This window comes from Erinaceus europaeus, chromosome 2 (assembly GCF_950295315.1).
Source record: "Erinaceus europaeus chromosome 2, mEriEur2.1, whole genome shotgun sequence".
Lineage (NCBI taxonomy): Eukaryota > Metazoa > Chordata > Mammalia > Eulipotyphla > Erinaceidae > Erinaceus > Erinaceus europaeus.
The window spans coordinates 6,379,111-6,406,699 of record NC_080163.1 but is presented as its reverse complement, the minus strand read 5'-3'; the positions used below and the strand labels follow the sequence as shown (position 1 = coordinate 6,406,699).

The following is a 27,589-nucleotide window of genomic DNA, read 5'->3' as shown; positions in this document are numbered from 1 at the left end:
CCATGGAACCGGGGTGGAACGGATGGTTCCAGAAATGATCCTCATGGACGAATATAATTTGGAATCGACCAGGTGGACATGGGGGCTACGGAACCATACTGGGCACAGTATTCTGCAGTGGAATAGCAGAATGCCAGAGAGGATGATCGTAGTGTGGAAGCGCTCGCGCCCCATGAGGAGCTGGCCAGTCTTGCAATGATGTTATTCCTCGCGCCCACCTTTGCTGCAGTTTTTATGAGATGTTCGTGAAATGACAGAGTGCGATCGAGAGTAACGCCAAGATAGACTGGCTGGGCTTAGTGCTGGATTCTTGTATCGCCAAGCTGCACATGAAGCTCACCCGAGGCCGAGGCATGGTGTAGATGGAAAACAGATGATACCGTTTTTGCAGTGCTAGGGATTAGCCGCCATTTTTTACAGTAATCAGATATCAGAGACATGTCCTTCGTGAGTGTTTCCTCGAGGATGTCGAACTTGGATGCCTGAGTTGCACAGCAGATGTCATCGGCGTAGATGAACTTCCTTGAAGAAGTTTCTGGGAGGTCATTGATTCCTTGCTGAGAGACAGAGAAGAGAGAGCGTGAGAGAGAGGGAGAGAGAGGCACCAGAACGCCGATGTCTCTGGCTGGTGTGTTGCCGGGCGCGAGCCTGTGAGTGGACACACTGAGCTTCTGGTCCCGCTCTGCCCATGACACTCGTTTCCCTGGTGAGTGAGGTCGGATGGCCTCGGGCTGTGAGCTGGGGGGTAGGCGCAGCTGTGGCCATGAAGGAGCCCCCTAGTTGGGAGGGAGTCCTGCCCCTGTGACAGGGCCGCCGGGTGCCCTGTGCAGCTTGGCTTACAGCTCAGTGATGGAGGTGGCCGCTGAGACGGGGTGCGCTGGGCTAGGGCTGGGGAGAGTTCTCGACTCCCCACCCGGTGCTGGGTTTGTCTTGGTGAGATGCCGGCTTTAGACTGAAGAGTGAAGTCAGGGCTGGTGGTGGTGCGCCTACTTGAGCACACACATTACTGCGTGCAGGATCTGGTTCGAGACCATGCTTCCTGCCTGCTGGGTGGAAGGTTCACGGGCAGTGAAGCAGGGCTGCGGGTGTCTCTCTGTGTCCTCTTTTATTTTGTCCTAAAAAAAAAAAAAAAAAAAAAGTGAACTCAAGGCTCTGGTGGAAGCTGAAAGGGCTGGAGGCCCTGGGGCTCCAGCACAGCCCACGCAGGGCCCAGAGGGCCATGAGCGTGAGCAGGCCCCGCTGCCCCCGTGCACATGTGCTGGCCTAGGGTGAGTGCCGTCTGCCCATCTCCCCTCTGCCCTCTGCCAGGCGTGGACGTGGAGGCCGCCAAGCGGGCCGAAGAGGACCTGCTGCTTCATGACACCAGGTGCTGGCTGAACGGGGGCGCCATGCCGAGGCCCGGCACCCCCGCACGGGCGCCTCCGCCCTGCATGTGGCCGCCGCCAAGGGCTACATCGAGGTGATGCGGTGAGTGCTGCTGTGCCCGCCCTGTCGGACGCCTGGGCTGCCCGCCGCCTGCCCGCAGCTTTCTCCTCGAGGCCACGGGACGCCCGTAGCGCACCAGGATGTCCTTAGGTGCATGGGCATTTGGGTTTGTTTCCATCTCTGTTCCTTATTTATTTTATTTTGAGAGTGTATTTATTCACAAGAAAGGTAGGAGGAGGAAGAGAAAGAACCAGGCGTCACTGTGGTCCATGTGCTGCCAGGACTGAACTCGGGACCTTTCGCTTAGGAGCCCAGTGCTTTATCCACTGCGCCAACTCCCGGACCACTTTCTCTTTTTTCTGTTGAACTTCTTTCCCTTATCTCATATGAGATAGTGTCGCCCAAGCTCTGTGTGCAGACAAGCCGGAGCCCCGTTCTGGTGCATGGAACACTGCGGGTGAAGCCTGGAGTCTGGAGCCCGCCTGCCCTGCCAGTCAGGGAGCTCCTTCTGTGGCTCCGTGTTTACTTTCGAAGGTCTGTTTATTATCATTACGAGGGAGAAGAAGAGACCCGGGCGCTGCTCAGCTCCCGCATAAGGTTGTGCCAGGGATTGAACTTGTGGCCTCCAGGGCCTCAGCTAGCTTCTTTTAATTAACTTTTAAAAAACATTTATTTATCCATTCCCCTTTTTTGTTGTCCTTGTTCTTTTATTGTTGTAGTTATTGTTGTTGTTGCTGTTGTTGTTGACAGGGCAGAGAGAAATGGAGAGAGGAGGGGAAGACAGAGAGGGGGAGAGAAAGACAGACACCTGCAGACCTGCTTCACCGCCTGGGAAGCGACTCCCCTGCAGGTGGGGAGCCGGGGGCTCGAACCAGGATCCTTACGCCGGTCCTTGTGCTTTGCGCCACGTGCGCTTAACCCTCTGCATTATCGCCTGACTCCCTAATTAATTTTTTTAAAGATAATGTATTTATTTAGGTAGAGACAGAAATTGAGAGGGTAGAGAGGGAGAGAGACAGAGAGACACCTGCAGCCCTGCTTCACCACTTGTGAAGCTTTCCCCCTCCAGGTGGGGACCGAGGGCTTGAACCCGGGTCCTTGTGTGCGCTAATGTGTGCGCTCAACCAGGTGCACCACTGCCTGCCCCGTAAGTTTTTGCAGACTTATTTTAAGCCAGAGCCCTGCTCAGCTCTGGCACATGGTGGTGCTGGGTATTGACCCTGGGACCTCAGAGCCTCAGGCATGAGCATTGTTGGCATAACCAATAAGCTAGATCCCTGGTAACGGTGCTTCTTGACGAGAGAAGCTTGACAGTCCGGTGCTTTGTCCACTGCACCACTTCTTGGGCTGCTGTTTCTGTCGCCTTTTTGTCTTTAAAGATTTGTCCCTGGCACTGCGTGTGCCAGAGTGTTGCTCTGATTCTCTTTTCTCTTTTTTCTTTTTCTTCCTCCCCTGAGACACCACAGCTCAGTTTGTTTCAATGGGTGTGGCTGAAAGCTGACGCAGCAACGTATGGTGCGCCGTCCCAGAGCTAGTCGGCCCGTCCTAAATAAGCACATCTTTTAAGATGAAAAGGATTTGTCTGTCTGGTTTGTGAGTGAGACCAGAGCACTGCCCTTTCCTCGTTGTCACTGGGATTGAACCCTGGGCCTCAGGCCGTGAGGCTTGGGCTCTCGTCCCCTGAGAGCCCCTGAACCCTGTCCCCGGCCGCTGCGGTTCCAGCCTGCACTTGCTCCTGTCCCCGGAGCTCGGCCCACTGGGGACGTGGAGACGGGAACGCCCTCTGAGCCGCTGAGCCTGGTGCTGTGGGGCTGGGCGTGGGGGCCTCACCCTCCAGGATGTGGAGCCCTCCCCCACAGTAATGACTTTGCCAGGCGTGAGAACCCAGCCGGCCCAGGATATAAATAGAGGCGGGGAGGCTGAGGAGGGCGCGGCCCTGTGAGGCGCAGGTTAGAGGCCCCAGGGGAGCACGCCCCCAGGGGGAGTAGCACCCCAACAGGGATGGAGTGGGGCTGGGCTACCGGGCCCTCCACTGTCTCTGTCTCGCTGTCCGTCCTTTAGAGCAGTTGGGCCGGAAGCTGGGCTTGTAGAGTGGCCCCAGCGAGTGACTCTGCTGCCCCTAGCCTCGGCGTGGGTGCTGCCCCCTCCAGGGTAGTAGGAGCAGCCCTGCCCCAGCTATTTCCAGAGGCTGCCAGATGTTGAGACAGGTGTCTGAGCCTCCAGTCTCAGCCAGCAGGGCTCAGGGAACACAGCCACTATGTCTCCCGCTCCAGGGTGCCCTCCGTCACAGGCTGGGGGCTGGGGATGGCAGTGCCCCGACCTTGTCTGCGAGGGGCTGCCCCGAGGAGAGGGTGCCGCCACCTGCGGGGCCGGGCGGGCCCGTGTGTTTGGGGCCCTGACCACCAGTTCCTGCCCACAGGCTGCTGCTGCAGGCTGGCTACGACCCTGAGCTCCGGGATGGGGACGGCTGGACCCCACTGCACGCGGCCGCACACTGGGGCGTGGAGGACGCCTGCCGCCTGCTGGCCGAGCACGGCGGGGGCATGGACTCACTGACGCACGCCGTGAGTCCTACCCGGGGCCGCCGGGGAGGGGAGAGGTGGGGACCCCCCTCTCACCCGGCCCTCCCCTTCCCAGGGCCAGCGCCCCTGTGATCTGGCCGATGAAGAGGTGCTGAGCTTGTTGGAGGAGCTGGCCCGCAAGCAGCAGGACGTGAGTCCCGAGGCCCTCTGCCCGCACCTCCCTGGGGACCCCACACCACCGCCTGGTCCCCACGTGGGGGCCGAGACACAGTGAAGTGGGGGGGGGGCACAGCCAACAAGGGTGCGGCCTCCAGAACTGAGGAGACCCACCCCATCTTTATCTTCTTTCTTTAAGGGCTTATTAGTTAGTGAGAAAGATGGGAGGAGAGAGAGAGAGAGAGAGAACCGGACACCACCCTGGTACATGTGCTGCCGGGGATTGAACTCAGGACCTCATGCTTGAGAGTCTAGTGCTTTATCTACTGCGCCACCCGCTGGGCCGCAAGTTACATGTATTATGTATTCCCCACTCATGAAGCTTCCTCCCTGCAGGTGGGCACTGGAGGATTGAACCTGGGTCCTTGTGCACTCAACCAGGTGCACCACTGCCCAGCCTCCGGGGAGCCCACACCTTTCACACCAGCCACGGAGCACTGAGAGGCTTGGCCCAGCCTTTGGGGGGCATGGAGCCAGGAGGAGGATCCCCAAGGTGGCAGTACCCCAAACCCTCTCCCTTGCAGCTTCGGAACCAGGAGGCCTCCCAGAACAGGACCCAGGAGCCCCCCGGCCCAGCTGGCAGCAAACACCGAAGGTAGGTGGGCCGGGGTGAGTGGATGGGGGCTGGGGCGCCTCCAGGGCTGGGACCCAGGCCCTTGGCTTCTCCTCAGAAGCTCCGTCTGCCGCCTGAGCAGCCGAGAGAAGAACTCCCTGCAGGATCTGTCCAAGGAGCGCCGGCCGGGGGGTGCAGGGGGGCCCCCCATCCGGGACGAGGATGATGGGGAAGAGGCACCTGCGGGTGAGGGGGCTGGACAACCCCTGGGCCTGAGGGAGGAGGGGGGGGCCCTTGGGCCTGGGTCCGAGGAAGGAGGGTCTGGGGGACCCCTTGGTGTGAGGGAGGGGCTGGGGAGGAGGGTCTGGGGGACCCCTGGGCCCGGGGAGGAGCACCTGGGGAGGAGGGGCAGGTCCTCAGAGGCAGCTGGCATGGCCCGTCTCAGTCCCACCTCCCTGCACCGCAGTGTCACCCGCACAGCCCAGAGCCCTCAATGGAGTCTCCTCCCCACTGCCCTCCAGCCCTCAGAGCCCGGTGGTGAGTCTGAGGGCCTGAGATGGAGCCTGGGAGGGAGGGTGCCTCCAAGCCTGTGCCCTCGGCCAGGTGGGTGGGCTGATGGGGCGATGCCCTGTGGAGGGCGACCCCTGAGGCCCGGGTCTCAGAACAGTGACCCCCGTCCGTCTCTGCCGCCTTCCTGTTCTAGTCCCCCAAGGAGGCCCCGTTTCCCAGGCGCACTGGCATCCAGAAGACGGGCAGCTCTGGGGCCTTGGGCCCCCCAGAACGGCAGGGGGCCGGGTTGCAGCGCTCGGCCTCCTCCTCTGTGCTGGAGAGGACGTCCACTCAGGTGAGTGGGGAGGGAGGGCCTGCCCTGCCTCGCCACAGACAGCCCACAGCTCACGTCCTCTCTCGCAGGCCAGGGAGCCCCGGCTCGCCAGGATTGCCCCCACCCCCTCCCGGAAGGTGCCAGAGCCCTCTGCCTTGTGAGTCCAGGCCCTGTGGGGGTGGGTGGGGCCGCCTGGGTTCCAGCATCAGACCCGTCCTCAGCCAGTGCGGCTGCTTCCTCCACCCCCAGGCATCCCTCTCTCCCTCCCTCTCTGCCTCTGCTTCCTCCCTTCTCAGTCTCTCTCTGTCCTGTCAAATCACAGATGAAAAACTGGCTGCTGGGAGCAGTAGACTGGCAGTACTGGCACCAAGCCCCAGAAGTAATTCTGGTGCCAATAAAAAAGTCACCTCCTCCAGGCTGCCTTCCTCAGTCACCTGCTCACGTGGTGCCTGTCCCCGTTGGCCTCCGTGCTCCTGAGAGCTTGCCCTGCACGTGGCCTCTGGGGCGTTTGCATCCCTCATGTGGTGCGTGGAGGCGGCTGTGTGGGCCGCCTGCACCTGGGGGAACTGATCGCACCCCTCCCGCCAGGCCTCCAGAGCCCCAGTCCCCAGCGCCTGTAGTCCCTGCAGCCGCCCCTGCTCCCCCATCGGACTCCCGTGACCGGCGGAGGTGAGGAGGCCTGGTGCGGAATCCACCCTGGGGGCTCCCTGGGGGTTGGGCGGGGGGCCTGGGGCTGCTGGAGGACCAAGTCCAAGTCTTAGAGGTTGGGGGTCTGCTAGAGCTTGGCTCCCCAGGTTGTCCCCTGGGTGGGGACGGGTGAGCGCGGGGTCTGAGGTTGGCACCCCTCAGGTCCTACCAGATGCCTGTGCGTGACGAGGAGTCCGAGTCCCAGAGGAAGGCGCGTTCCCGCCTCATGCGGCAGTCTCGGAGGTCCACACAGGTGGGGGGTGGGCTGCACATCGGGGGACCCTGGGTGTGAGAGGAGGGCTGGGGACCCCTGGGTGTGAGAGGAGGGGCTGGGGACCCCTGGGTGTGAGGGAGGAGGGGCTGGGGACCCCTGGGTGTGAGGGAGGAGGGGCTGGGAGACCCCTGGGTGTGAGGGAGGAGGGCTGGGGACCCCTGGGTGTGAGGAGGAGGGGCTGGGGACCCCTGGGTGTGAGGGAGGAGGGCTGGGGACCCCTGGGTGTGAGGAGGAGGGGCTGGGGACCCCTGGGTGTGAGGGAGGAGGGCTAGGGACCCCTGGGTGTGAGGGAGGAGGGGCTGGGGGACCCTGGGTGTGAGGGAGGAGGGGCTGGGGACCCCTGGATGTGAGGGAGGAGGGGCTGGGGACCCCTGGGTGTGAGGGAGTTGGGGCCGGGTGACCCCTGGGTGTGAGGGAGGAGGGGCCGGAGACCCCTGGATGTGAGGTGTTGGAGGGTCTGAGTCTGAGGTCGGAGGGGCTGATGGACCTCTGGGTGTGATGGGCTGGAGGGGCTGAGATGCCTGGTATTAGGAGGCAGGGATCTGGGTGAGGGAGCATGTGCTGGGCTCCTGTATGATGTTCTCCCTCAGGCTGGTCTGACCGCCCTCTCCTCCCCAGGGCGTGACTCTGACGGAGCTTAAGGAAGCTGAGAAGGTGGCAGGAAAGGCCCTGGAGGAGCCGGAGAAGTGCTTGCAGAGCCTCGTGAGGGCCCGGTGCCCAGAGGTGGCGTGTGTGGGGTGTCTGTGTGCGCCCTGGCCTCTGACAGCCCTGCCTTCTCCACAGGATACTTGCCGTAGGCCCCGTGTCCCCGGGGTGGAGAATGCTGGCAGCCCTGTCCGGAGAGGTGAGGTCTAGGGCTCCCTCGGCCTTGCAGCTGCTGCCTTCCCGTGTACCTGACTTCTGCTCCTCTCCAGCAGAGGTGCCTGACGGCCAGGGACCACCGGCCACCAGGGAGCCTCGCCGAGCTGGCAAGGAGCACAGGGGGCCTGCGGAGGTGAGGGCGGTCCAGGTGGGCCTGGAGGAGGGCTGGGAGGGCCTGACTCCCCCCGCCCGGTTTGAATCCCGACTCCACCACAGGGAGAGGACGCAGAGCTGACCGGCCGCAGCCCAGAGTCCAGGTGGGCGCAGGCTGGTGGAACAGGCTTTGTGTCTGTTGGGTGGGGTGGGGTCTGAGCCCTCACCCATGGCCCTGCCTCCCCCAGCACCCTGGAGGGCAGCCCCTGTGTCCACATGCATCAGAACCTGAACCCAGAACCTGACACAGAGCCGGAGCCAGATGAGCCAGATGGAGGCTTCAAGAAGGTTTGAATTCCCCCATTACTGCAGCCCCCCAGTCCTGCACCACTGCCCCCAGTTGGCCTTGATGCCAGCCCCCTGACCTCTCCCACTGCCCCAGCCCCCCGACCCACTCCAATGGCCCAGCACCGTGACCCCTCCCGCTGCCCCAGCCCCCTCCCGCTGCCCCAGCCCCCGACCCCTCCCGCCGCCCCAGATGTACACAGAGCTGCGTGTGGAGAACCAGCGGCTGCGGGAGGCCCTGACTGAGACCACGCTGCAGCTGGCGCAGCTCAAGGTGGAGCTGGAGCGGGCCACGCAGGTGAGGAGCCATGGGGGCTGGGTCAGCACGGGAGGGGGCACACGGGGAGGGTGGTCTCTCCACTTTTGCCGCGCTTGTAAGGATGTGCAGGGACTCGCTGCAGGGAACTGGCCAGATGTGCCCAGGCTGACCCTGGGGTCTGAGTGGTGGGGAGGCCTGACCTGCAGCCCTGGAGGCGGGGCTTTCGGGGAGGAGCCAGCAGCCAAGCCCCGTTTCTCCCACCCGCCTTCCCTCTTCCTCAGAGGCAGGAGCGCTTTGCCGAGAGGCCGGCCCTTCTGGAACTGGAGAGATTCGTGAGTAGGGCAGCCGGGTGGGGCTGCGTGTCCTGCCCTGTCCTGCCCTGCCCCCACCTTGACCTTCCCTCACTCCTGTTCCAGGAGCGCAGGGCCCTGGAGCGGAAGGCGGCAGAGCTGGAGGAGGAGCTGAAGGCGAGCACGGGCTTGGGGTTGGGAGTGGGGGGCTGGCCTGCCCAGCGCCGCCTGCTGACCCGCCCTACCTCGCAGGCCCTCTCCAACCTCCGGGCTGACAACCAGCGGCTCAAGGACGAGAACGCAGCCCTGATCCGAGTGATCAGCAAGCTCTCCAAGTGACCCCGCCTGTGCCTGCAGCGTATTCATACAGCCGCTTCCGCCACACGCACCCCTTCCCCCGCGTGCGCACCAGTGCCAGGCTCCCGGGGAGTCTCTGAGAAGCCATAGCCTCCCCTGGCATCCCCGGACCGGAGGGGACCCGAGCGAGCGCCCCCAGGAGCCAAGGGGGCCCATCGGAGGCCGGATGGAGGTGGGAGGCTGAGCCAGGTAGGGGGATGTCGCCCGGGGCCGGAGGCGGGACCAGAAAGGAGGGAGGACCAGAAGGCGCCAGGACCAGGAGCCAGGACCAGAGCGGCTGCCAGAGGCCCCCCGTCACGTGTGACACCATCGCCACCCCTTCCCCTCCCGAACAGGGATCCGAGAACGTGCCAAGTGTCCCCGGCCCAGCCGGGGCGGTGTGTAGCGTCCGCGTGCAATGGGGGGGTCTTCTATTTTTGCAGCCCCTCCCCGCCTACTGTCCGGGGGAGGGGAGAAGGTATTTTCGAGACAAAGCACAGGCACCACAAATAAAAGTCGTGAAGATGCCACTCAGCCATGTGTCTGCATTTGAGCCCCCCTGCACTCAGGGCAGGGTACCCGGGAGGGACGTGTCCTGGGCACAGGGACTCTGCAGGAAGGGCCGCTCTGTGGTCTTGGGGGCTTTGCAAACAAATTTGGGTCAGTTGCCATTTCTTAAATTTGGGAGCTATCTTCTTATAAGAATCTAGAATTTCTTATCTGAAATAATAGGCAGCTGTGCTGGCGCAGATAGTCCCCTTCCTCTCTCCCACCTCCTGAAACCCGTTCGTTTGTTTGTTCTCTATCCATCTCCCCGCAAAGTCCTGGCCTTCCTAATGGTGCTTCAGCCAGGAGCAGGATAGTTCAGGGCCTTGTTCTTTGAGAGTTGTGCTGGTCACTTAGGCGTGACAGTGATTTAAATGTGATCCAGGTGGGGGTGGGCAGGAGGAAGGAAAAAAACGGTGTGTTACAGAAAAATCAGAGCAGCTCTGACAGCTGCTGCTGCTGGGTACAGGGGCGAGGGGTGGGAAAGAGCCCTGGAGGAGTTTGGGGTTATCTTGACGCTGACGCAGCCCTCGGACCCTCAGCTGCTCATCGGGAGCTGAGATTTTTCCGGAGGGATCGTGGTGGGTGTGTGGGTGTGGGGTGGGGACAGGGTGGAGGTGGGAAGGGGACGGGCTCCTGCCCGTCAGAGATGGTTCTGAAGGCAGGCGGGGCAGCTGGGCGGTGGGCATTGTGGGGAAGCAGAACATGCCGTCCGAGTGGAGACGGCCTTCCTTCCTCGGTAAGGCTAGAGGAGGGCCCGACCCAGAGCAGACCAGGCCTGAGCCAGTCACCCCTTGTGGGAAGCAGTTGCAGGTGTGTCCCGGAGGGCACAGAGCACCAGGCGGATACATTCAGGGGCAGTTTCTACAGCTGGGCACCTGGCAGGAGATGGCATTAAGCAGAATGGATTCTGGGCACAAGAGCGGGCCTCAGCGGAGTATTTGAGGTCGGCCGCGAGGGTTGGGTAGAGGTTGTAGGGAGAGCTCTAGTGTTCGCAGAGGCCTGGGAGTGCAAAAGGGCAGGGCCAGGGTGTGGGGGGCCCCAGATGCCAGGCTACAAGGCGAGGACCGTTGGGAGTCTGGAGGGTAGGGGCCACTCTGTCCAACAGAAGGCCCCTCCGGAGGAAGCTGGGGTTGAGACCCCAGTAAGAACTCAGAGAAAAAGTAACCAGAACGTGGGGACAGCTCAGCCCCTCCCGAGGCCGCCACTGAGGGGAGGCCAGGGACAGCCACTGACACGGCTGCTGAGAAGAGGCTGTTTATAGGTTGGGCAGGGTCCCACGCACAGGTGCACAGGGCTTTCTCTCCGCAGTCGCCAACATGTGCCTTCCCTGAATTGTCTCTGGCCCCCACACCCTCCTGGCTCCTGCCAGTGCGTCCCGGAGCACCGGTCCCCTTCATCTGCAGGGCCAGGGTGGTGTCATGGCGGCTCCACGTCCCAGGGCCCGGGGCAGCCCCCCGCAGGCAGGCTCAGATGACCTCCATCTCCATTTCCTCTTCCACCTTCTTCTTCTGCTTCTCCATCACCGCCTCCAGTTCCGACACTTTCTCCTTGTCCTGAGGGCGACGACGTGGACGTGAGGTCCCGGGCCCGGCGCCCGGCCGCTCTGCTCCGCCCCCCCCCCCCCCCCGGGGCGGGGTCCCCGGCTCACCTCCAGCAGCGCGCGCTGCACCGCGACCTGGCTGTAAACGCGCGACCCCTCCTCGGGGCTCACCGCCCGCAGCTCCTCCTTCTGCAGCGCGAAGAGCTGCGCCCCGGTCAGCACGCCCAGCGCCGCCAAGGTCCTGCGGGGCAGCCGGGCTGCATCACCGCCCGCCAATCACAGCGCTCCCGGCTGGGAGGCGGGGCCGGCGCCTCTGCGCCTGGCCAATCGCGGCTGCCCGTGCCCGCGGCGTGCCACGCCCCCTCGGCCCGTGGTGGCCGGCGGTTCGGCGAACTCACCCTGGGCCGAAGCCCTTGGCCTGCAGCCAGGCGCGGACCTCCGAGGCGTCCGAGCGCGGGCTGAGCTGCGGCTCCGGGGCCCGGGGCCCGGGGCCCGAGCGGCTGGGGCCCGCGCGGCCCTGCGCCAGGCGTGCCTGAAGCTCCTCGCTGATGCTCAACATCTGGCAGAACTTCTCTGCAGGTGGGGACACGCCACAGGGTGGACTCGGGGCGGAGCGGCTCCGAGCCTCGGCTTCCTCGCCCTCGCCCGCACAGGGAGAACGGGGCGGGTCCCGGAGGAGGGCCACGGCCACTCACCCTTCTCGCCAGGATCCAAGGTGTTGAGGCTGTCACAGCTGTCCCAGCGGGGCCGGGCCGCGGCCGGGGCTGCGCGGCTCTCCTGGGGGTGGCGCGGGGTGAGAGAGAGAGAGAGAAGGAGAGAGGGAGAGAGAGAGGGGGAGAGAGAGGGGGGGCACCCGTGTCAGGGGCGCGAGTGCCAGACCCTCCTTCGTGAGACACTTTTTTTCCTTCCACCTTTAAAGGGGGCTTGAGCCTGGCTCCTTGCGCATTGTAACGTGCTCAGCCAGGTGCACCACCAGCCGGCCCCCCTTTCATTTTCTTTTAAATATTTATCCCCTTTTGTTGCTCTTGTTTTGTTGTAGTTATTGATGTCGTCGTTGTTGGGTAGGGCAGAGAGAAATGGAGAGAGGAAAGGAAGACGGGGAGAGAATATGATACACACCTGCAGACCTGCTTCACCGCCTGGGAAGCGACGCCCCTGCAGGTGGGGAACCCTCTTCTTAAATTTTATTTATTTATTTTCCCTTTTTTTGTTGCCCCCCTTTTTTTTTTTATTGTTGTAGTTGTTGTTGATGTCGTTGTTGTTGGATAGGACAGAGAGAAATGGAGAGAGGAGGGGAAGACAGAGAGGGGGAGAGAAAGACAGACACCTGCAGACCTGCTTCACCACCTGTGAAGCGACTCCCCTGCAGGTGGGGAGCCGGGGGCTCGAACCGGCATCCTCATGCCGGTCCTTGCGCTTTGAGCCACCTGCACTTAACCCGCTGCACTACCGGCCGACTCCCCTTTTTTTCTTTTTTTAGGACAGAGGCAGAGCGAGTGAGAGAGACTACACTGCTGAAGCTTCCTTCAGTGCGGTAGGGGCTGGGCTAGACTGGGTTGAGCACAGGACAGAGCGGCGAACTATCCAAGTGAGCTATTTTGCTGACTCTATGGACTTTTTATTATTATTTTAATTTATGAGAGAGAAAGAAGCAGAGCATCACTCTGGCACATGGGATGCCGGTATTGAACTCATGCTTCAGAGTCCAGTGCTTTATCCACTGTGCCACCTCCTAGGTTGTGTGAGATTCATTTAAGACGCAGACAGGAGGATACAATACACCAGGACCCAGGTTTGAACCCCGGTTCCCACCTGCAGGGGGAAAGCTTTGCACATGGGAATGCAGGGCTGCAGGTGTCTCTCTGTCTCTCTATCACCGCTTTCCCTCTCAATTTCTGGCTGCTTTAGCCAATAAACAAATAAAGATGAAAACAAACCAAAAACACAGACAAAACTTATTATCGCCCCCAGGGTTATCACTGGGGTGTGGGGTCGTCAGTACCTACACAACCCCCTGTTCCTGGTATCCATTTTTCTTTTCTCTAGATAGAGAGGGTGAGGGGCAGAGAAGAGAGACAGCAAAAGACCACCACAGCTCATGAAGTTTCCTCCCTGCTGGGGTCTTCTTCCTCTGTGCGGAGGCCTGGGGACTGAGCACGGACCCCTGTGGCACTGGGACACGCGCTCTACTAGTGAACCACCGCCCGGCTCCCTACTTATTCACTTCATGAGACAGAGAGGGAGGCAGGGCAATACAGCGGCGTATGCGACGCTGGGGTAGCACTCAGGAAGAGTCCAGCACGCTACCAGTTGAGTCTTTCCCTGGCTGAACAAAGTTCTTTGATACGTGACAGACTGTTACGAGCCCGTAAAGCTAGAGCCCCTCTCTCCTGTCTCTTCAGTGCCGGATTTGAACCAGATGGGCACTGATGCAAAGTCTGTCCTCTTCCAGCTAAGCTCTAGCCCGGCCTAGGGAGATACACTTCTGACCCCCGGTCACCTCCTCCGGCCTGGCCCTGAGCCGGGACTTGGCTCCCAGCCTCTCCTCCTTCCCAGCCCGGATGTGTCCTGACTCACCAGGTTGCAGGCCGGGCTTTGGCTGCGGCCTCCCGTGGGCCCTGGGTGTGGCGTCAGGATGTTGTAAGGGACGTAGCCCTCCTGCCCCAGCTGGTCCCGCACCTTCCACCACTTGCGTTGATCATCCAGGACCTGCGCAGGGTGCAAGGGGAGGAGTCTGAACTTGTGTCTGCAGCTGGTGCTGGGTGTACCCTGACCCCCAGTCCCGGCTCCCGGCCCCCAACCTCCAGCACGTCCTCCTGCTTGACCGACAGCTCACTGCTATTGCGCGCCTGGAAATCGTAATTGCACAGGACCCACTTCCTTGCAGACTCCTGCTCTGGCTGGGGCTCGGCCTCTGTCTCAGGGTCTTGGTGGCTGAGGAAGAAGGAGCGGGTTGGGATAAGGAGGCAGCCGGCCCCACCAGCCTGGCCTGTGGGTGTTGGTGTGAGCTGGGGCTAGCCAAGCAGGGCTGAGGGCAGGGCGCTGGGCTAAGGAGGTTAACAGAAATCTGACCCTCCCACAGCAGAGCACACACTGCTTCCCGAGCCCCTGCTGTGAGCCCGGCCTGGACAGACATCCGGCCATCCTCACAACGTCCCTTCAGCAACTGCCCTGTGACAGACAGCTCAGTGCACATTACCACATGCAAAGACCTCGGTTCAAGCCCCTAATCCCCGCCTGCAGGGGGTAAGCATTGAGAGCAGAGAAGCAGGGCTGCAGATGTTTCTCTATCTCCTTTCAAGTTCCTTCTGTCTGTCCAAAATAGTGAAATATTAAGAAAAAAAAAAGTAGTCCAGGAGGTAGTATAGTGGATAAAGCTTTGTACTCTCAATGAGGTCCTGAGTTCAAGCCCCAGTACACAGTTACCAGAGTGATGTCTGGTTCTTGTCCTCTCTCTCTCTCCTGTCCTTCTCATTCATAGATAAATCAGGGCTGGGCAGTAGTGCAATGAGTTAAGTGCACAGGGCGCAAAGTGCAAGGATCCTGGTTTGAGCCCCCGGCTCCCTACCTGCAAGGGGGTCGCTTCACAGGCGGTGAAGCAGGTCTGCAGGTGTCTATCTTTCTCTCCCCCTCTGTCTTCCCCTCCTCTCTCCATTTCTCTCTGTCCTACCCAGCAACAATGGCAATAATAACAAGAGCAACAAAATGAGGAAAATGGCTGCCAGGAGCAGTGGATTCATGGTGCAGGCACTGAGCCCCAGCAATAACCCTGGAGGCAAAAATAAATAAATTAAAAAAAAAAAAAAACCTTCACACTTCAGAACACTCACTGCATACCAGAAGCTAGCCACACTGTTACATACGTCAGCTGACTTGATTGTCAAGAAGCCTACACAGCACCGAGTCGGAACCCCTGCCAATTTTCTTTCTCCTCCCAGTCGCATGGTTTTGATTTCATTTTGCAGGTGAGGAGGTGGAGGGGCAGTGATATAAACAGATGCGGTGATGGCAAGGCCACAGAGTGGGAAAGAGGCCCGTACAGCGGGGCTGGAGGCCAGGTGGCGGCCCCAGAGCCCACGTCCCAAGTTCAGCTCCACGGCGGGTGCGCCTGGTGACAGCCAGAGGTCCCAAGACTAGGCTGCGTGCGCCTCGCCTCACAGACAGCCTGTCTGTCCCCTGGAAAGGGCTTGCTCGCTCCTAATCTGTCTCCCTTGCAAAGAGCATCGGGGCAGCGAGAAGGTGGGTTCAAAGCAGGGGCACAGCACCCTAAATTCAGAAGCAGGGCATGCGCTGCCAAACCAGGCATCTGTGGGGAGAGGGGCAGGGGGGTTGGGGATTCTGATCCCTCCCCCGCCCCATGAGACCAGCCGACTGGGCCTACCTGTGCAAGAGGGGAGGGGGGGTCTTCAGGGCCGCGGCGCCCCCTGCGTGGGGCTGGCAGCTCCCGGCTCGGCTCGCTGTCCCTGCTGGGACCCTGTGCCCGGGCCCTCCACCAGACCCCTCCACCTTCCCCTCCTGCCTTGCTGCTGTGTTCTGCTCACCCTCTGGCTTCCCTCCAGCCGCTTCCTCCTCAGACCCGTGTGCGCCCCTGACCTTGGAGCCACCCAGCAGGAACACCTAGCAACTTGCCTAGAAACTTGCCTCTCTGCCCTGGGTGCCCTTGGCCTGCTTCCTGAGTAACCCAGGGCCACGCACCTGACTCAAACTCTTCACAGAACTACTGCCCACCCCCACCCTCTCCTCTCCACACCCAGGGCTCTGCTCCCCGAGGGACCCAAGCCCTGGGCCACCAGACTGCCACCTCCCAGCCTTCCCGACAGACACCCAGCTCCCGCCTCCCGCAGAGTCTGAACCTGCACCCCCTTCCTCCCTCCCAGCTCAGCCCCCCACTCCCAGCCCCCGGCCCCGTCCTCACCACCTCACCCACCTGTGGAGAGCCGGGAAGACAGATGGACAAAGAGAAAAGGGGTGGGGTGAGGTCAGGGCCCGGGGCACCCCTGCTGGACCCTGCCTGCCCCGCCCCAGGACATCACTCACCCATTGACAGCGGCCTGGGGAGCACTTTGCTGCGGAGAAGAGGGAGCAGCACGTCAGGCGGGAAGCCCGGCACCGCCCCCTGCACACCCGCCACCACCCCGCCTGCACCGCCCCCTGCACACCCGCACCACCCCGCCTGCACCGCCCCTGCACACCCGCCCCCACCCCGCCTGCACCGCCCCTGCACACCCGCCCCCACCCCGCCTGCACCGCCCCCTGCACACCCGCCCCCACCCCGCCTGCACCGCCCCCTGCACACCCGCCCCCACCCCGCCTGCACCGCCCCCTGCACACCCGCCCCCACCCCGCCTGCACCGCCCCCTGCACACCCGCCCCCACCCCGCCTGCACCGCCCCTGCACACCCGCCCCCACCCCGCCTGCACCGCCCCTGCACACCCGCCCCCACCCCGCCTGCACCGCCCCTGCACACCCGCCCCCACCCCGCCTGCACCGCCCCTGCACACCCTCCCCCACCCCGCCTGCACACCCGCCCCCACCCCGCCTGCACCGCCCCTGCACACCCGCCCCCACCCCGCCTGCACCGCCCCTGCACACCCGCCCCCACCCCGCCTGCACCGCACCTGCCGGCGCCGGCGCTCGTGCTGCAGCTGCTTCTCCACGGGGTCTTCCCATGCGCGGCCCTGTGGGTCAGTGGCCGGCGGCTCCCAGCCACTGAGAAACTCGGGGCTGTAGGAGGGACCCTCCTCCGGGGGCAGCTCCACCCTGCGGCCAAGGGTAGGGCCGGGGCTCAGACTCCTGGTGTGCCCCAGGCAGCCAGACCAGCAACTCGCTGAACTGCTGCTTGTGTCCAAGCCTCCCTGGACCTCAGCCATTCGCCCCACATGTGCTGTCGTGCTGGCCAGAGCTTAGCACTGCTCAGTTCTGCCTCTGAGCGGCTCTCGCGAGGTCAAGTGTATTTTTCTTTTTAAAAACTATTTTTATTATCGTTATTTATATAATAGAAACAGCCAGAAATTGAGAGGAAGGGGGATACAGAGAGGGAGAGAGACAGAGAGACACCTGCAGCCCTGCTTCACCACTTGTAAAACTTCCCTCCGACAGGTGGAGACCAGGGGCTTGAACCCGAGTCCTTGTGCACTGTAACGTGCATTTAACCAGGTGCACCACCACCTGCCCCTCCCTCTTCCCTTTTTTTTTTTTTTTTTTTTTTTTTTTACCGGAGCTGCTCAGCTCTGGTTTATGGTGGTGGGGGAATTGAACCTGGGACTTTGGAGCCTCAGGCATGAGCATCTCTCTGCATAACCATTATCCTATCTACCCCACCACCCCCATTTCTTTCTTGTTTATTTGGCTAGAGACAGAGAAATCTAGAGGGAGGAGGGAGAAAGAGAAACACCTGCACCCCTGTTTCATACAGCTGGTGAAGCTTCCTCCCTGCAGGTGGGGGCCAGGGCTTGAACCTGGAGTGCCACCGCCTGGTCCCTCAAGTATATTGCTAAATACACGGACTCCGGTCTCGTGTGTCACACGCCCAAATCTCACCTCTGATTCCAAGCCCGATTTCTAGCCCCACACACCCTTATCCCAGCTCTGCCCAAATTCAGCCTTCATCCCTTTCCAAACTTCCAGACCCCTTTAGACCGCCCCCACCTTCCCCTTCATCTCAGCTCAGGCGCCTGGGCCGGTCTTTGGTATCTTTACAATCGTCTTGTTCTTTCCTCCCAAGGAATTCTCCCTCTGAGTCTCTTCAGCATCTGTAGCTGCAGGCACCTGGCTTAAGCCCCGCCCCATCCCACCTTCCCCCAATCGCTGCGCTTCCTGTCCTAAGCCACACCCCAAACCGACAGTCCGCATAGTAACCCCGCCCCAAACAGCTATCTCCCAACCAGCGCGCTTCGATTCTAAGCCCCGCCCCGCTCCCGCGCCCCGGCCCCGCCCTCACCCCGGGCGCGTCCACGCGTCTCCCAAGGAGGTCCAGAGCGCGCTCTCCCGCGGGGTCAGGTTGTCCCGCAGCAGCGCCACCGCCTCGCAGGTCAGATGCGGCCGCCGCACGCCGCTGGCAAACTGGGGGCCGCCCGACGTGTCCACGATCTGCAGGGGGTGGAGGGGCAGACCCCTTGGGTCAGGCCCTCTGGAACTCGCACCCAGGGGCGCCCCCCCCCCACCCCGGGGGTCGCAGGGTGGGGTGCGGGCTCACCATCTGCAGAGGCCCGAACAGGAAGTGCAGCAGCTCCGGGGAGGAGGGGTTGGCGATGTTGCTGCGCAGCCGGGCCTGTGGCGGGGAGGAGGGGGAGGGCACAGGGGCCTGGACGGCAGTGCCTGCACCCCAAATCTCCTGCCCCCCTTAGCCTAAACCTGCACCTCCCCACCCCCGTGGACGTGTCCTCACCAGCAGGCTGAAGGCGTATTTGATCTTCTGCAGTATGTCGGTGTACTCGGCCTCCGAGGGCGGCTTGGCCCGCAGCGTCAGGAGACCCTCTGTTGGGGGCAGGGTGCGGGGGGGGGGGAGGACGCCATCAGACCCCCGTGGGGAGCCCAGCCGGCAGGGCCCAAGGGGGGTGGGACAGGGGCGTCCAGGGGCGCGGGGGAGGGGAAACCCACGGGGCTGGGAGGCTGCAGGGTGGGGGGCGTCCAGAGTCCGCGGGACAAGGAAGCTGGGGGGTGGCGTCCAGAGCCCGCAGGGGGGGGGAGCCCGCGGGGCAGGGAGGCTGCGGGGAGGGGGGCGCCTCACCCCCGCCCCCTCGGCGGCGGGTCCTGCGGCCGCGCTCTCGGTGCTCCAGCACCCGGGCCGCCTCCGCCGACTTCTGCAGCCTCGACACGAAGTTCTCCACGTCGTCGAACACGTGGTTCAGGATGTCCTGGGTCACAGAGCAGGGCCGCGGGGACCCCGAGTCTCTCGGGAGGAGGCCCGCGAGCCCAGACACCCCCGTCCCTCCTCCAGCACCGCCCCCCCCCCCATTGTCCCACCGCCCTAACCCAGCTCACCACTTCGCGCTCGGCCTGCAGGCCCGCCAGGTCCGGGCCGCGGGGCCCCAGGTCCGGGGAGGCCGGGGAGGGGTCGGCGGGGACCCTCGGCGCCTCGGGGATGGGCTCCGCCAGGGGGCGCCCGCGCCCCGCGCCCCGCTGGGGACAGATGGCGGCGCGCACCGACGGGCGGCGCTGCAGGGGCGGGGTCTCTGCGGGCGCGGGGCGGCGCTGCAGCTCCTCCTGCGTGGCCCTGTTACCATGCACAAGGCCCGGGTTCAAGTCCCTGGTCCCCATCTGCGGGGGGAGGGGGTGTCTTCACGCGTGGGGAAGCAGGGCTGCAGGGGGCCTCTCTCCCCGTTCTCTCACGATTTCTGTGTCTACCCAATAAATAATAAACAAAGGGGCCAGGTGTTGGCACAGCTGGTTAAGGGCACTTGTTACCGTGCTCCAGGATCCGGGTTCAAGCCCCCGGCCCCCCCCTACAGGGGGAAAGCTTCACGAGTGGTGAAGCAGGGCTGCAGGTATCTGTTTCTTTCCCTCTCTGTCTCCCTCTCCCCTCTCAGTTTCTCTCTGCCTATCCAATAAGTAAATAAAAATATTTTAAAAATATTAAGTTTAATATTAAAAAAAAAGACGGGAAGGGTGCCGGGTGGTGGCGCACCTGATTCAGTGACAAGGACCTCATCACTGGCCCCCCCTGCGAAAGGTGGGGGGGGGTAACTTCACGAGTAGTGAAACAGGGCTGCATATGTCTGTTTTTTCTTTTCCTCTAGCCAATAATTTTTTAAAAAATTTATTCTCTTTTGTTGCCCTTGTTGTTTATTGTTGTAGTTGTTATTGATGTCGTCATTGTTGGATAGGACAGAGAGAAATGGAGAGAGGAGGGGAAGACGGGGGGGGGGGGGAGAAAGACAGACACCTGCAGACCTACTTCACCGCCTGTGAAGCGACTCCCCTGCAGGTGGGGAGCCGGGGGCTCCAACGGGGATCCTTATGCTGGTCCTTGCGCTTTGCGCCACGTGGGCTTAACCTGCTGCGCTACAGCCCAACTCCCGCCAATAAATTTTTTTTTTAAATTTCTATTTATTTATTAATGAGAAAGATAGGAGGAGAGAGAGAAAGAACCAGACATCACTCTGGTACATATGCTGCCGGGGACTGAACTCAGGACCTCATGCTTGAGAGTAGGATGCTTTATGCACTGGGCCACCTCCGGAACCATGCCAATAAATCACACACACACACACACACACTCACGAGGAGATAACGGTTGGACTCGGGAACTGGGGGGGATGCCTCTCCAAAGGGCGGTAAGCCGCCCCCGCCCCCGCCCCAGGAAGAGCATCCAGGAGAGGGGGCGCAGTACCCGGAGCTAGTGCTCGGACCCTATTTCCCGGATGAGGAGACGGAGATCCGAGGTGAGACCCAGACACCTTGCCCCTTGGCCCCCGTCCCCGACCCAGCCCTCACCTGAGCGCCGCCTCCCTGCGGTCCCCGCGGCCCGAGCGGAAGCTGTGCAGGGCCCCCTGGATGTCCTCGCGGATCAGCTCCGCCTGTCAATCACACCGTCAGGCCCCGCCGCCCGCCCGCTGCTGCCGGGGCCCCGCCCCGCGCTCCCCACGGTGGGGCACAACGCAGCCCGGGCACCCTCGCCCCTCCCCGCGCTCCCCACCATCGGGCACAGCGCAGCCCGGGCACCCTCGCCCTCCCCGCGCTCCCCTCCGTGGGGCACAGCGCAGCCCGGGCATCCTCGTCCCTCCCCGCGCTCCCCACCACCGGGCACAGCGCAGCCCGGGCATCCTCGCCCCTCCCCGCGCTCCCCACCATCGGGCACAGCGCAGCCCGGGCACCCTCGTCCCTCCCCGCGCTCCCCACCATCGGGCACAGCGCAGCCCGGGCACCCTCGTCCCTCCCCGCGCTCCCCTCCGTGGGGCACAGCGCAGCCCAGGCACCCTCGCCCCTCCTCGCGCTCCCCACCATCGGGCACAGCGCAGCCCGGGCATCCTCGTCCTTCTCCGCTCTCCCCACCATGGGGCACAGCGCAGCCCGGGCACACTCGCCCCTCCCCGCGCTCCCCACCATTGGGCACAGCGCAGCCCGGGCATCCTCGTCCTTCTCCGCTCTCCCCACCATGGGGCACAGCGCAGCCCGGGCACACTCGCCCCTCCCCGCGCTCCCCACCATCGGGCACAGCGCAGCCCGGGCATCCTCGTCCTTCTCCGCGCTCCCCACCATGGGGCACAGCGCAGCCCGGGCACACTCGCCCCTCCGCGTCTGGACGTCGCCCTGCCGCTGGCATCTCGACCTCGGGCTCAAACTCTAAGCTCCGCACCACGCCCCCAGCTCCCCTCAGGCCTGGCTCCCTCCCAGAGGTTCCCCCTAAACCCGCCCCCAAGAGGGCTCCGCAAGCTCGCTCTCCCCTAGAGCCCTCCTCACCCAGGCCCACCCCCTCCAAAGGGCCCCCAAGCCCCCCCCAGACCCCCAGATTCGCCCCCTCCCAGACTCCCTAGTTTCACTCCCCACATCCTCCCCCAGGTTCCCCCGACCCCTTCCCCACAAACCCCAGCGCCCCCAGAACCCCTCCCCACACACCACCAAGCCCCAAGACCCCGTCCTCACCCGCCCCAGCGCCCCCAGACCCATTCCCCACCTGCCCCCAGCACCCTCAGGCCCCCTCCCCACCCGCCCCAGAGCCCCCAGGCCCCGTCCCCACCCGCCCCAGCGCCCCCCAGGCCCCCTCCCCACCCGCCCCCAGCGCCCCCAGACCCCCTCCCCACCCGCCCCAGCGCCCCCAGACCCCCTCCCCACCCGTCCCCAGCGCCCCCAGACCCCCTCCCCACCCGCCCCAGCGCCCCCCAGGCCCCCTCCCCACCCGCCCCAGCGCCCCCCAGACCCCTCCCCACCCGCCCCAGCGCCCCCCAGACCCCCTCCCCACCCGCCCCCGCGCCCCGCTCACCCCCACCCGACCCGCCCCAGCGTCCCCCAGGCCCCCTCCCCACCCGCCCCAGCGCCCCGCTCACCCCCACCCGACCCGCCCCAGCGCCCTCCAGGCCCCCTCCCCACCCGCCCCCGCGCCCCGCTCACCCCCAGCCGCAGGCCCTGGAAGAAGTGCACGTCGGGCTGCGCGCGCTCGGGCTCCGGGTTCACCACCAGCAGCAGCAGCGAGCGCGAGCGGCCGGGCAGCGTCACCGCATCGCACCGCACGATGGCGCCCAGCGGGTACGCCTCCAGCTCCTCCTGCGGACGGGGCGCGGGGTCAGCTGCGGCCACGGCCCCCACCCCACCCCGACCCCGGACGCCCCCTCCCCGCACCTTGGTCACCGGGTCCAGCAGCGCCACGTGGCCGGGCGACACGCGCAGCAGCATCTCCTGGGCCCACACGCGGCCTTGGCCGTCCATGGCCGCCAGCCTGCGGGACGCGTCCTCCACCGTGTGCACGCCGTCCTCCTCGCCCAGGCAGAAGGTCACCAGGTGCTGGCACCGCGACAGAGCCGTGAGTCCCGGGCTGGTGCCAGGGGGAGGCTCGGACCACCCCCTGCCCCATATCAGCCTTGAAGCCAGGAGAACCACACCTCCAGGAAGCCTTCCCAGACCACCACCTTCGCTAGTCAGCCTCTCCTTTCATTACATGGCTGAGACCCAGGTCTATCTCCCCCTCACGCCAGAGGCCAGGCAGAGGAAGCCCACTGCGCAGGAGCATCCCAGTCTGTCCCAGGACCCCCCCACACCCCCGGCCCACGCCCAGATCCCAGCTCACATTGACCGGGTACTGGGATACGTCAGCCATCACCAATGTGGAGTATCGCTTCCGCTGCTCTGTGAGAGAGGACGAGGGACTAAGACACCCCGGCTTCCCATTCACACACAGGGTCCCACACTGTCTCCTAACAAAGATTCAGAACAGCCTTCCAAGACCAGGGAATCCCAGCCACTCTTCCGAAAAGCCTGAGGGTCCCCAAGCCTCTCATTCCTCAGACCAGGGGTCCCCCAGCCCCTCCTCCACACACACAGGGGTCCCCAAGCCCCTCCTCCCTCACAGCCAGGGGTCCCCCAGCCCCTTCTCCCTCACACCCAGGGGTCCCCCAGCCCCTCCTCCCTCACACCCAGGGGTCCCTAAGTACCGCTTCCCTACACCCAGGGGTCCCCAGCCCCTCCTCCCTCACACCCAGGGGTCCCCAGCCCCTCCTCCCTCACACCCAGGTGTCCCCAGCCCCTCCTCCTCACACCCAGGGGTCCCCAGCCCCTCCGCCTCACACCCAGGGGTCCCTAAGTACCGCTTCCCCACACCCAGGGGTCCCCAGCCCCTCCTCCCTCACACCCAGGGATCCTCCAGCACCTCCTCCCTCAAACCCAGGGGTCCCCCAGCCCCTCCTCCTCACAGCCAGGGGACACCCAGCCCCTCCTCCTCACACCCAGGGTCCCCAGCCCCTCCTCACTCACACCCAGGGGTCCCCAGCCCCTCCTCTCACACCCAGGGGTCTCCCAGCCCCTCCTCCTCACACCCAGGGGTCCCCAGCCCCTCCTCCCTCACACCCAGGGGTCCCCCAGCGCCTCCTCCCTCACACCCAGGGTCCCCAGCCCCTCCTCACTCACACCCAGGGGTCTCCCAGCCCCTCCTCCCTCACACCCAGGGTCCCCAGCCCCTCCTCACTCACACCCAGGGGTCCCCAGCCCCTCCTCTCACACCCAGGGGTCTCCCAGCCCCTCCTCCCTCACACCCAGGGGTCCCCAGCCCCTCCTCACTCACACCCAGGGGTCCCCAGCCCCTCCTCCTCACACCCAGGGGTCTCCCAGCCCCTCCTCCCTCACACCCAGGGTCCCCAGCCCCTCCTCACTCACACCCAGGGGTCCCCAGCCCCTCCTCTCACACCCAGGGGTCTCCCAGCCCCTCCTCCCTCACACCCAGGGGTCCCCAGCCCCTCCTCCCTCACACCCAGGGGTCCCCCAGCCCCTCCTCCTCACACCCAGGGGTCTCCCAGCCCCTCCTCCTCACACCCAGGGGTCCCCCAGCCCCTCCTCCTCACACCCAGGGGTCCCCAGCCCCTCCTCCCTCACACCCAGGGGTCCCCCAGCCCCTCCTCCCTCATACCCAGGGGTCTCCCAGCCCCTCCTCCTCACACCCAGGGGTCCCCCAGCCCCTCCTCCCTCACACCCAGGGGTCCCCAGCCCCTCCTCCTCACACCCAGGGGTCCCCAGCCCCTCCTCTCACACCCAGGGGTCCCCCAGCCCCTCCTCTCACACCCAGGGGTCCCCCAGCCCCTCCTCCCTCACACCCAGGGGTCCCCAGCCCCTCCTCCTCACACCCAGGGGTCCCCCAGCCCCTCCTCCTCACACCCAGGGGTCCCCCAGCCCCTCCTCCCTCACACCCAGGGGTCCCCAGCCCCTCCTCTCACACCCAGGGGTCCCCAGCCCCTCCTCTCACACCCAGGGGTCCCCAGCCCCTCCTCTCACACCCAGGGGTCCCCAGCCCCTCCTCCCTCACACCCAGGGGTCCCCCAGCCCCTCCTCCCTCACACCCAGGGGCCCCCCAGACTCAGTTCTCTGCTTTTTTCCTGCCATGCCCAAACTCACCATAGATAGACTTAGCACTTGGTTTGGGGGCAGCTTCTGGACTGTTGAAGGAAAGAAGGGGTGAGGGGCTTTATTGTAAGGGACACTGGGAGCCACAGAGTGTTGAGCAGAGGGGGAGGACCTGGCCAGAGCTCAACTTCAAAGCTGTAAAACGGCTAGATGGGAGTGGGGAGCATGGCTTCTGCTATCACACAGACCTGGGTTCTAGTCCCCTGTCGCTGACTGCCCTGCCCCTGGTGGGACAAGTCATCTCTCCTGTCTCAGTTTCCCTCCATGTCAGGTGGGAGCTCCTGCCCTCCCGCCTCTGCTGGTTGGGCTTCTCTCTCAATGACTGTTATTATCATATAATCATCATTATGATGCAAAGGGTCCAGCACGCAGTGTTACTCAATAAATGGAACTTTAATTAATTAGTATTTGGGGCAGACAGAGAGACACCTCCCTCCCGCCACCAGGCTCTCCCCACGTGATTCTGTTCCTTCTCCCTCCTCTCACAGTCCCTCTGAAAAGATTCTGGAGTCCCCAAAGCACAGTGGTCAAGAGCTCGGTGGGGTCAGAACGAGGACTCAGAATCTCCCTCCCTGTTCTGCCCCTGGCACGGGGCTGCCCCATGACCCAGTCGACCCAGTCGCCCTTTGGCCCACTCTCCCTGTCCTCCAGGTGCCAGACTTCCCTGACACACTGCCTGCGCTTCTGGCAAGGGACCCATGGTTAATAACGGGACGTGAGGGGCCAGGCAGTGGTGCACCCAGTTGAGGCCACATTTACAGTGTTCAAGCCTCTGGCCATCACCCGCAGGAGGAAAGTTCCTTGAGCTGTGAAGCAGGTCTGCAGCTCTCTCTCTCTCTCTCTCTCTCTCTCTCAACAGATTATTTTGTTTTAATTTATATGACATAGAGAAATTGAGAGGGAAAGGGGAGATGGAGAGGGAGAGAGGCGAGATACCTGCAGCAGGGTTTCACCACTAGTGAAACTCCTCCCTCCTCCTCCCATGGGGACTGGGGGCTTGAACCCGGAGCCTTGAGCATGGTAATGTGTGTGCTTAACTGGGTGCACTACCGAGGCCCCTGAAAACCAGCCTTAGGAATAGACCACGCAGCCCTGGTGAGTTGGACTGATCTCAAACACCCCGCCCCCACACTTTCATTACAATCCCCCACGTTCCCCACTAGACCCTGTGTTGCAGGACACAGGACACAGGACCCAGGACCCAGGACCCAGGACGGGCAGATGTGCCTGCCGAAGCTGGCACACTCGCACGGGCTGGGCAGGACGGGGCACCTGGGATCCCTGTGACTATGGAACAGCCCCCAGGATGGAAGGGAGGAAGGAAACTTACCCAGTGGTTGAGCTCATGGTGCCAAGAGGGGGCTTCTGCCCCTTGAGGTGGCCTAGGAGCCAGAGACAGGAAGGCATGAGCTGAACCCCGCCCCTAAACCCCAGACCCAGGGGTCTCCCAGCTCCTCTGCCCCAGACCCAGGGGTGCCCCAAACCCTCCTTCCTCAGGCCCAGGGGTTCCCCAGCCCCACCTCCCTCACACAGGGATCCCCCAGCTCTTCCCTCAGAACCAAGACTCCTCTAGTCCCTCCTTCCTGAGAACCAGGGGTCCCCCAGCCCCTCCTCCCTCAGACCCAAGGGTGCCCCAGACCCAGGGGTTCCCCAACCCTCCTCCTTCAAGCCCATGGGTCCCCCAGACCCTCCTCTCACACCCAGGGACCCCCAGACCCCCTCCCCAGATACAGGGACCCCCCCAGCACTTCCCTCAGAACCAAGACTCCTCTAGTCCCTCCTCCCTCAGAACTAGGGGTCCCCCAGCCCCTCCTCCCTCAGACCCAAGGGTGCCCCAGACCCAGGGGTTCCCCAACCCTCCTCCTTCAAGCCCATGGGTCCCCCAGCCCCTCCTCTCGCACCCAGGGCCCCCAGACCCCCTCCCCAGATACAGGGACCCCCCAGCACTTCCCTCAGAACCAGGGGTCCCCCAGCCCCTTCTCCCTCAGACCCAAGGGTGCCCCAGACCCAGGGGTTCCCCAACCCTCCTCCTTCAAGCCCATGGGTCCCCCAGCCCCTCCTCTCACACCCAGGGCCCCCAGACCCCCTCCCCAGATACAGGGACCCCCCCAGCACTTCCCTCAGAACCAAGAGTCCTCTAGTCCCTCCTCCCTCAGAACCAGGGGTCCCCCAGTCCCTCTTCCTTCAGACCCAAGGGTGCCCCAGACCCAGGGGTCCCCCCGCCCCTCCTCTCACACCCAGGGACCCCCAGACCCCCTCCCCAGATACAGGGACCCCCCAGCACTTCCCTCAGAACCAAGACTCCTCCAGTTCCTCCTCCCTCAGAGCCAGGGGTCCCCCAGGCCCTCCCCCTCAGACCCTGGGGACCCACTAGCAGCCTCACCTGTCAGACCCAGCGGGTACCCCAGTCCTTCCTCTCTCAGATCTAGGGTTCCCATGAGCTCAACCCCACCTCTAGCCGCGGGAACCCAGACCTCCAGCCCGGGGAACCCTGATATCCAGCCCCGGGAACCCCCACCTCCAGCTCCCGACACTCTACCTCCAGCCCCGGGAACCCCCACCTCCACCTCCACCGGCAGCGCACACCTGGGCCCGCGTCTCACCTGTCCGCGGTGTGTCCGGTGTGGTGTGTCCAGGCCTGCGCTCTGGCCTCTAGCCGCCGCTCCCTCCCCTGCCGCCTCCGCATACCTGAGCACTCACCTGGCGCGGGCGGGGCGGGCGGGGCGGGGCCGGCCTGGGGGAGACTGGGGGGGCCTCCCGCCTGCAGTTCCCATTCTCCGTGCCGGTGACAACACAGTTAAGCACAACCACAACCACTCCCGGCCACCTTTGTCCCTATGCTAATTCTCCACCCCACCCCACCCTTTACTATTTCTTCTAGTGGTCCTCAAGACCACTTTAAAAATATTTGTTTCTTTTTAATGACCGATACAGAGAGAAAGACAGAGAGACTGCTCAGCTCTGCCTGATGCTGGTGCAGGGACTGAACCGGAGCCTCGGGCAGGAGAGCTGTTTGCAGACCCCTGTGTTGTCTCCCCAGGCCCTCGAGATCACTTTGTAGGACAGGGGGCTCAGGACTAAAATCAGACGCTAAGCTTTTTGTGACATTCTGTAATAGAGATTTAGTTACTTACCTAAAGATTCATTTTGCTTATATGTTACAAGAGAGAGAAGATGATGAGGGAGACAGCCCAGAGCACTGCTCAGCTCTGGCATGGGGGGCTGGTGCTGGGGATGGAACTGGGGGCCTCTGGCTGCTCAGGGGTGTAA

At 63.6% G+C, this 27,589-nt stretch overlaps 2 protein-coding genes across 6 annotated transcripts in view; one reads left to right on the top strand and one right to left on the bottom strand.

The window, feature by feature from the left end:
- The window catches only part of PPP1R12C (protein phosphatase 1 regulatory subunit 12C), a 14,117-nt gene extending 4,901 nt beyond the window's left edge, over window positions 1–9,216 (top strand). The window contains 19 exon segments of the mRNA XM_060175774.1: window positions 1,309–1,392; window positions 1,395–1,467; window positions 3,845–3,989; window positions 4,063–4,137; window positions 4,688–4,758; window positions 4,835–4,962; window positions 5,183–5,253; window positions 5,420–5,560; window positions 5,629–5,696; window positions 6,128–6,208; window positions 6,389–6,479; window positions 7,119–7,202; window positions 7,284–7,344; window positions 7,415–7,494; window positions 7,578–7,618; window positions 7,703–7,802; window positions 7,993–8,097; window positions 8,340–8,390; window positions 8,475–9,216. Coding sequence (XP_060031757.1) covers window positions 1,309–1,392; window positions 1,395–1,467; window positions 3,845–3,989; window positions 4,063–4,137; window positions 4,688–4,758; window positions 4,835–4,962; window positions 5,183–5,253; window positions 5,420–5,560; window positions 5,629–5,696; window positions 6,128–6,208; window positions 6,389–6,479; window positions 7,119–7,202; window positions 7,284–7,344; window positions 7,415–7,494; window positions 7,578–7,618; window positions 7,703–7,802; window positions 7,993–8,097; window positions 8,340–8,390; window positions 8,475–8,687 — 1,763 coding nt within the window. The 3' untranslated portion in view covers window positions 8,688–9,216.
- Window positions 9,217–10,474: 1,258 nt separating this feature from the next.
- EPS8L1 (EPS8 like 1) lies at window positions 10,475–26,999 on the bottom strand. 5 transcript variants are annotated; one of them, XM_060175762.1, is made up of 20 exons: window positions 26,923–26,999; window positions 25,650–25,701; window positions 24,311–24,351; window positions 22,497–22,555; window positions 22,052–22,213; window positions 21,824–21,976; window positions 20,210–20,292; window positions 18,758–18,989; window positions 18,504–18,630; window positions 18,162–18,250; window positions 17,970–18,044; window positions 17,715–17,863; window positions 16,393–16,534; window positions 15,811–15,839; window positions 13,575–13,707; window positions 13,351–13,482; window positions 11,469–11,550; window positions 11,172–11,346; window positions 10,882–11,014; window positions 10,475–10,786 (listed from the first exon to the last, which is right to left on the bottom strand). In XM_060175762.1, exons 2-20 carry the CDS (start codon window positions 25,664–25,666, stop codon window positions 10,700–10,702), a joined length of 2,100 nt encoding a protein of 699 aa, XP_060031745.1. In that variant the 5' UTR covers window positions 25,667–25,701; window positions 26,923–26,999; the 3' UTR covers window positions 10,475–10,699. The 5 variants fall into 5 exon arrangements, with proteins under 5 accessions (XP_060031745.1, XP_060031744.1, XP_060031747.1 ...); XM_060175761.1 differs by lacking the exon at window positions 26,923–26,999 and adding an exon at window positions 26,703–26,828; XM_060175764.1 differs by lacking the exons at window positions 21,824–21,976; window positions 26,923–26,999 and adding an exon at window positions 26,703–26,837.
- Between the last annotated feature and the right edge of the window lie 590 nt (window positions 27,000–27,589).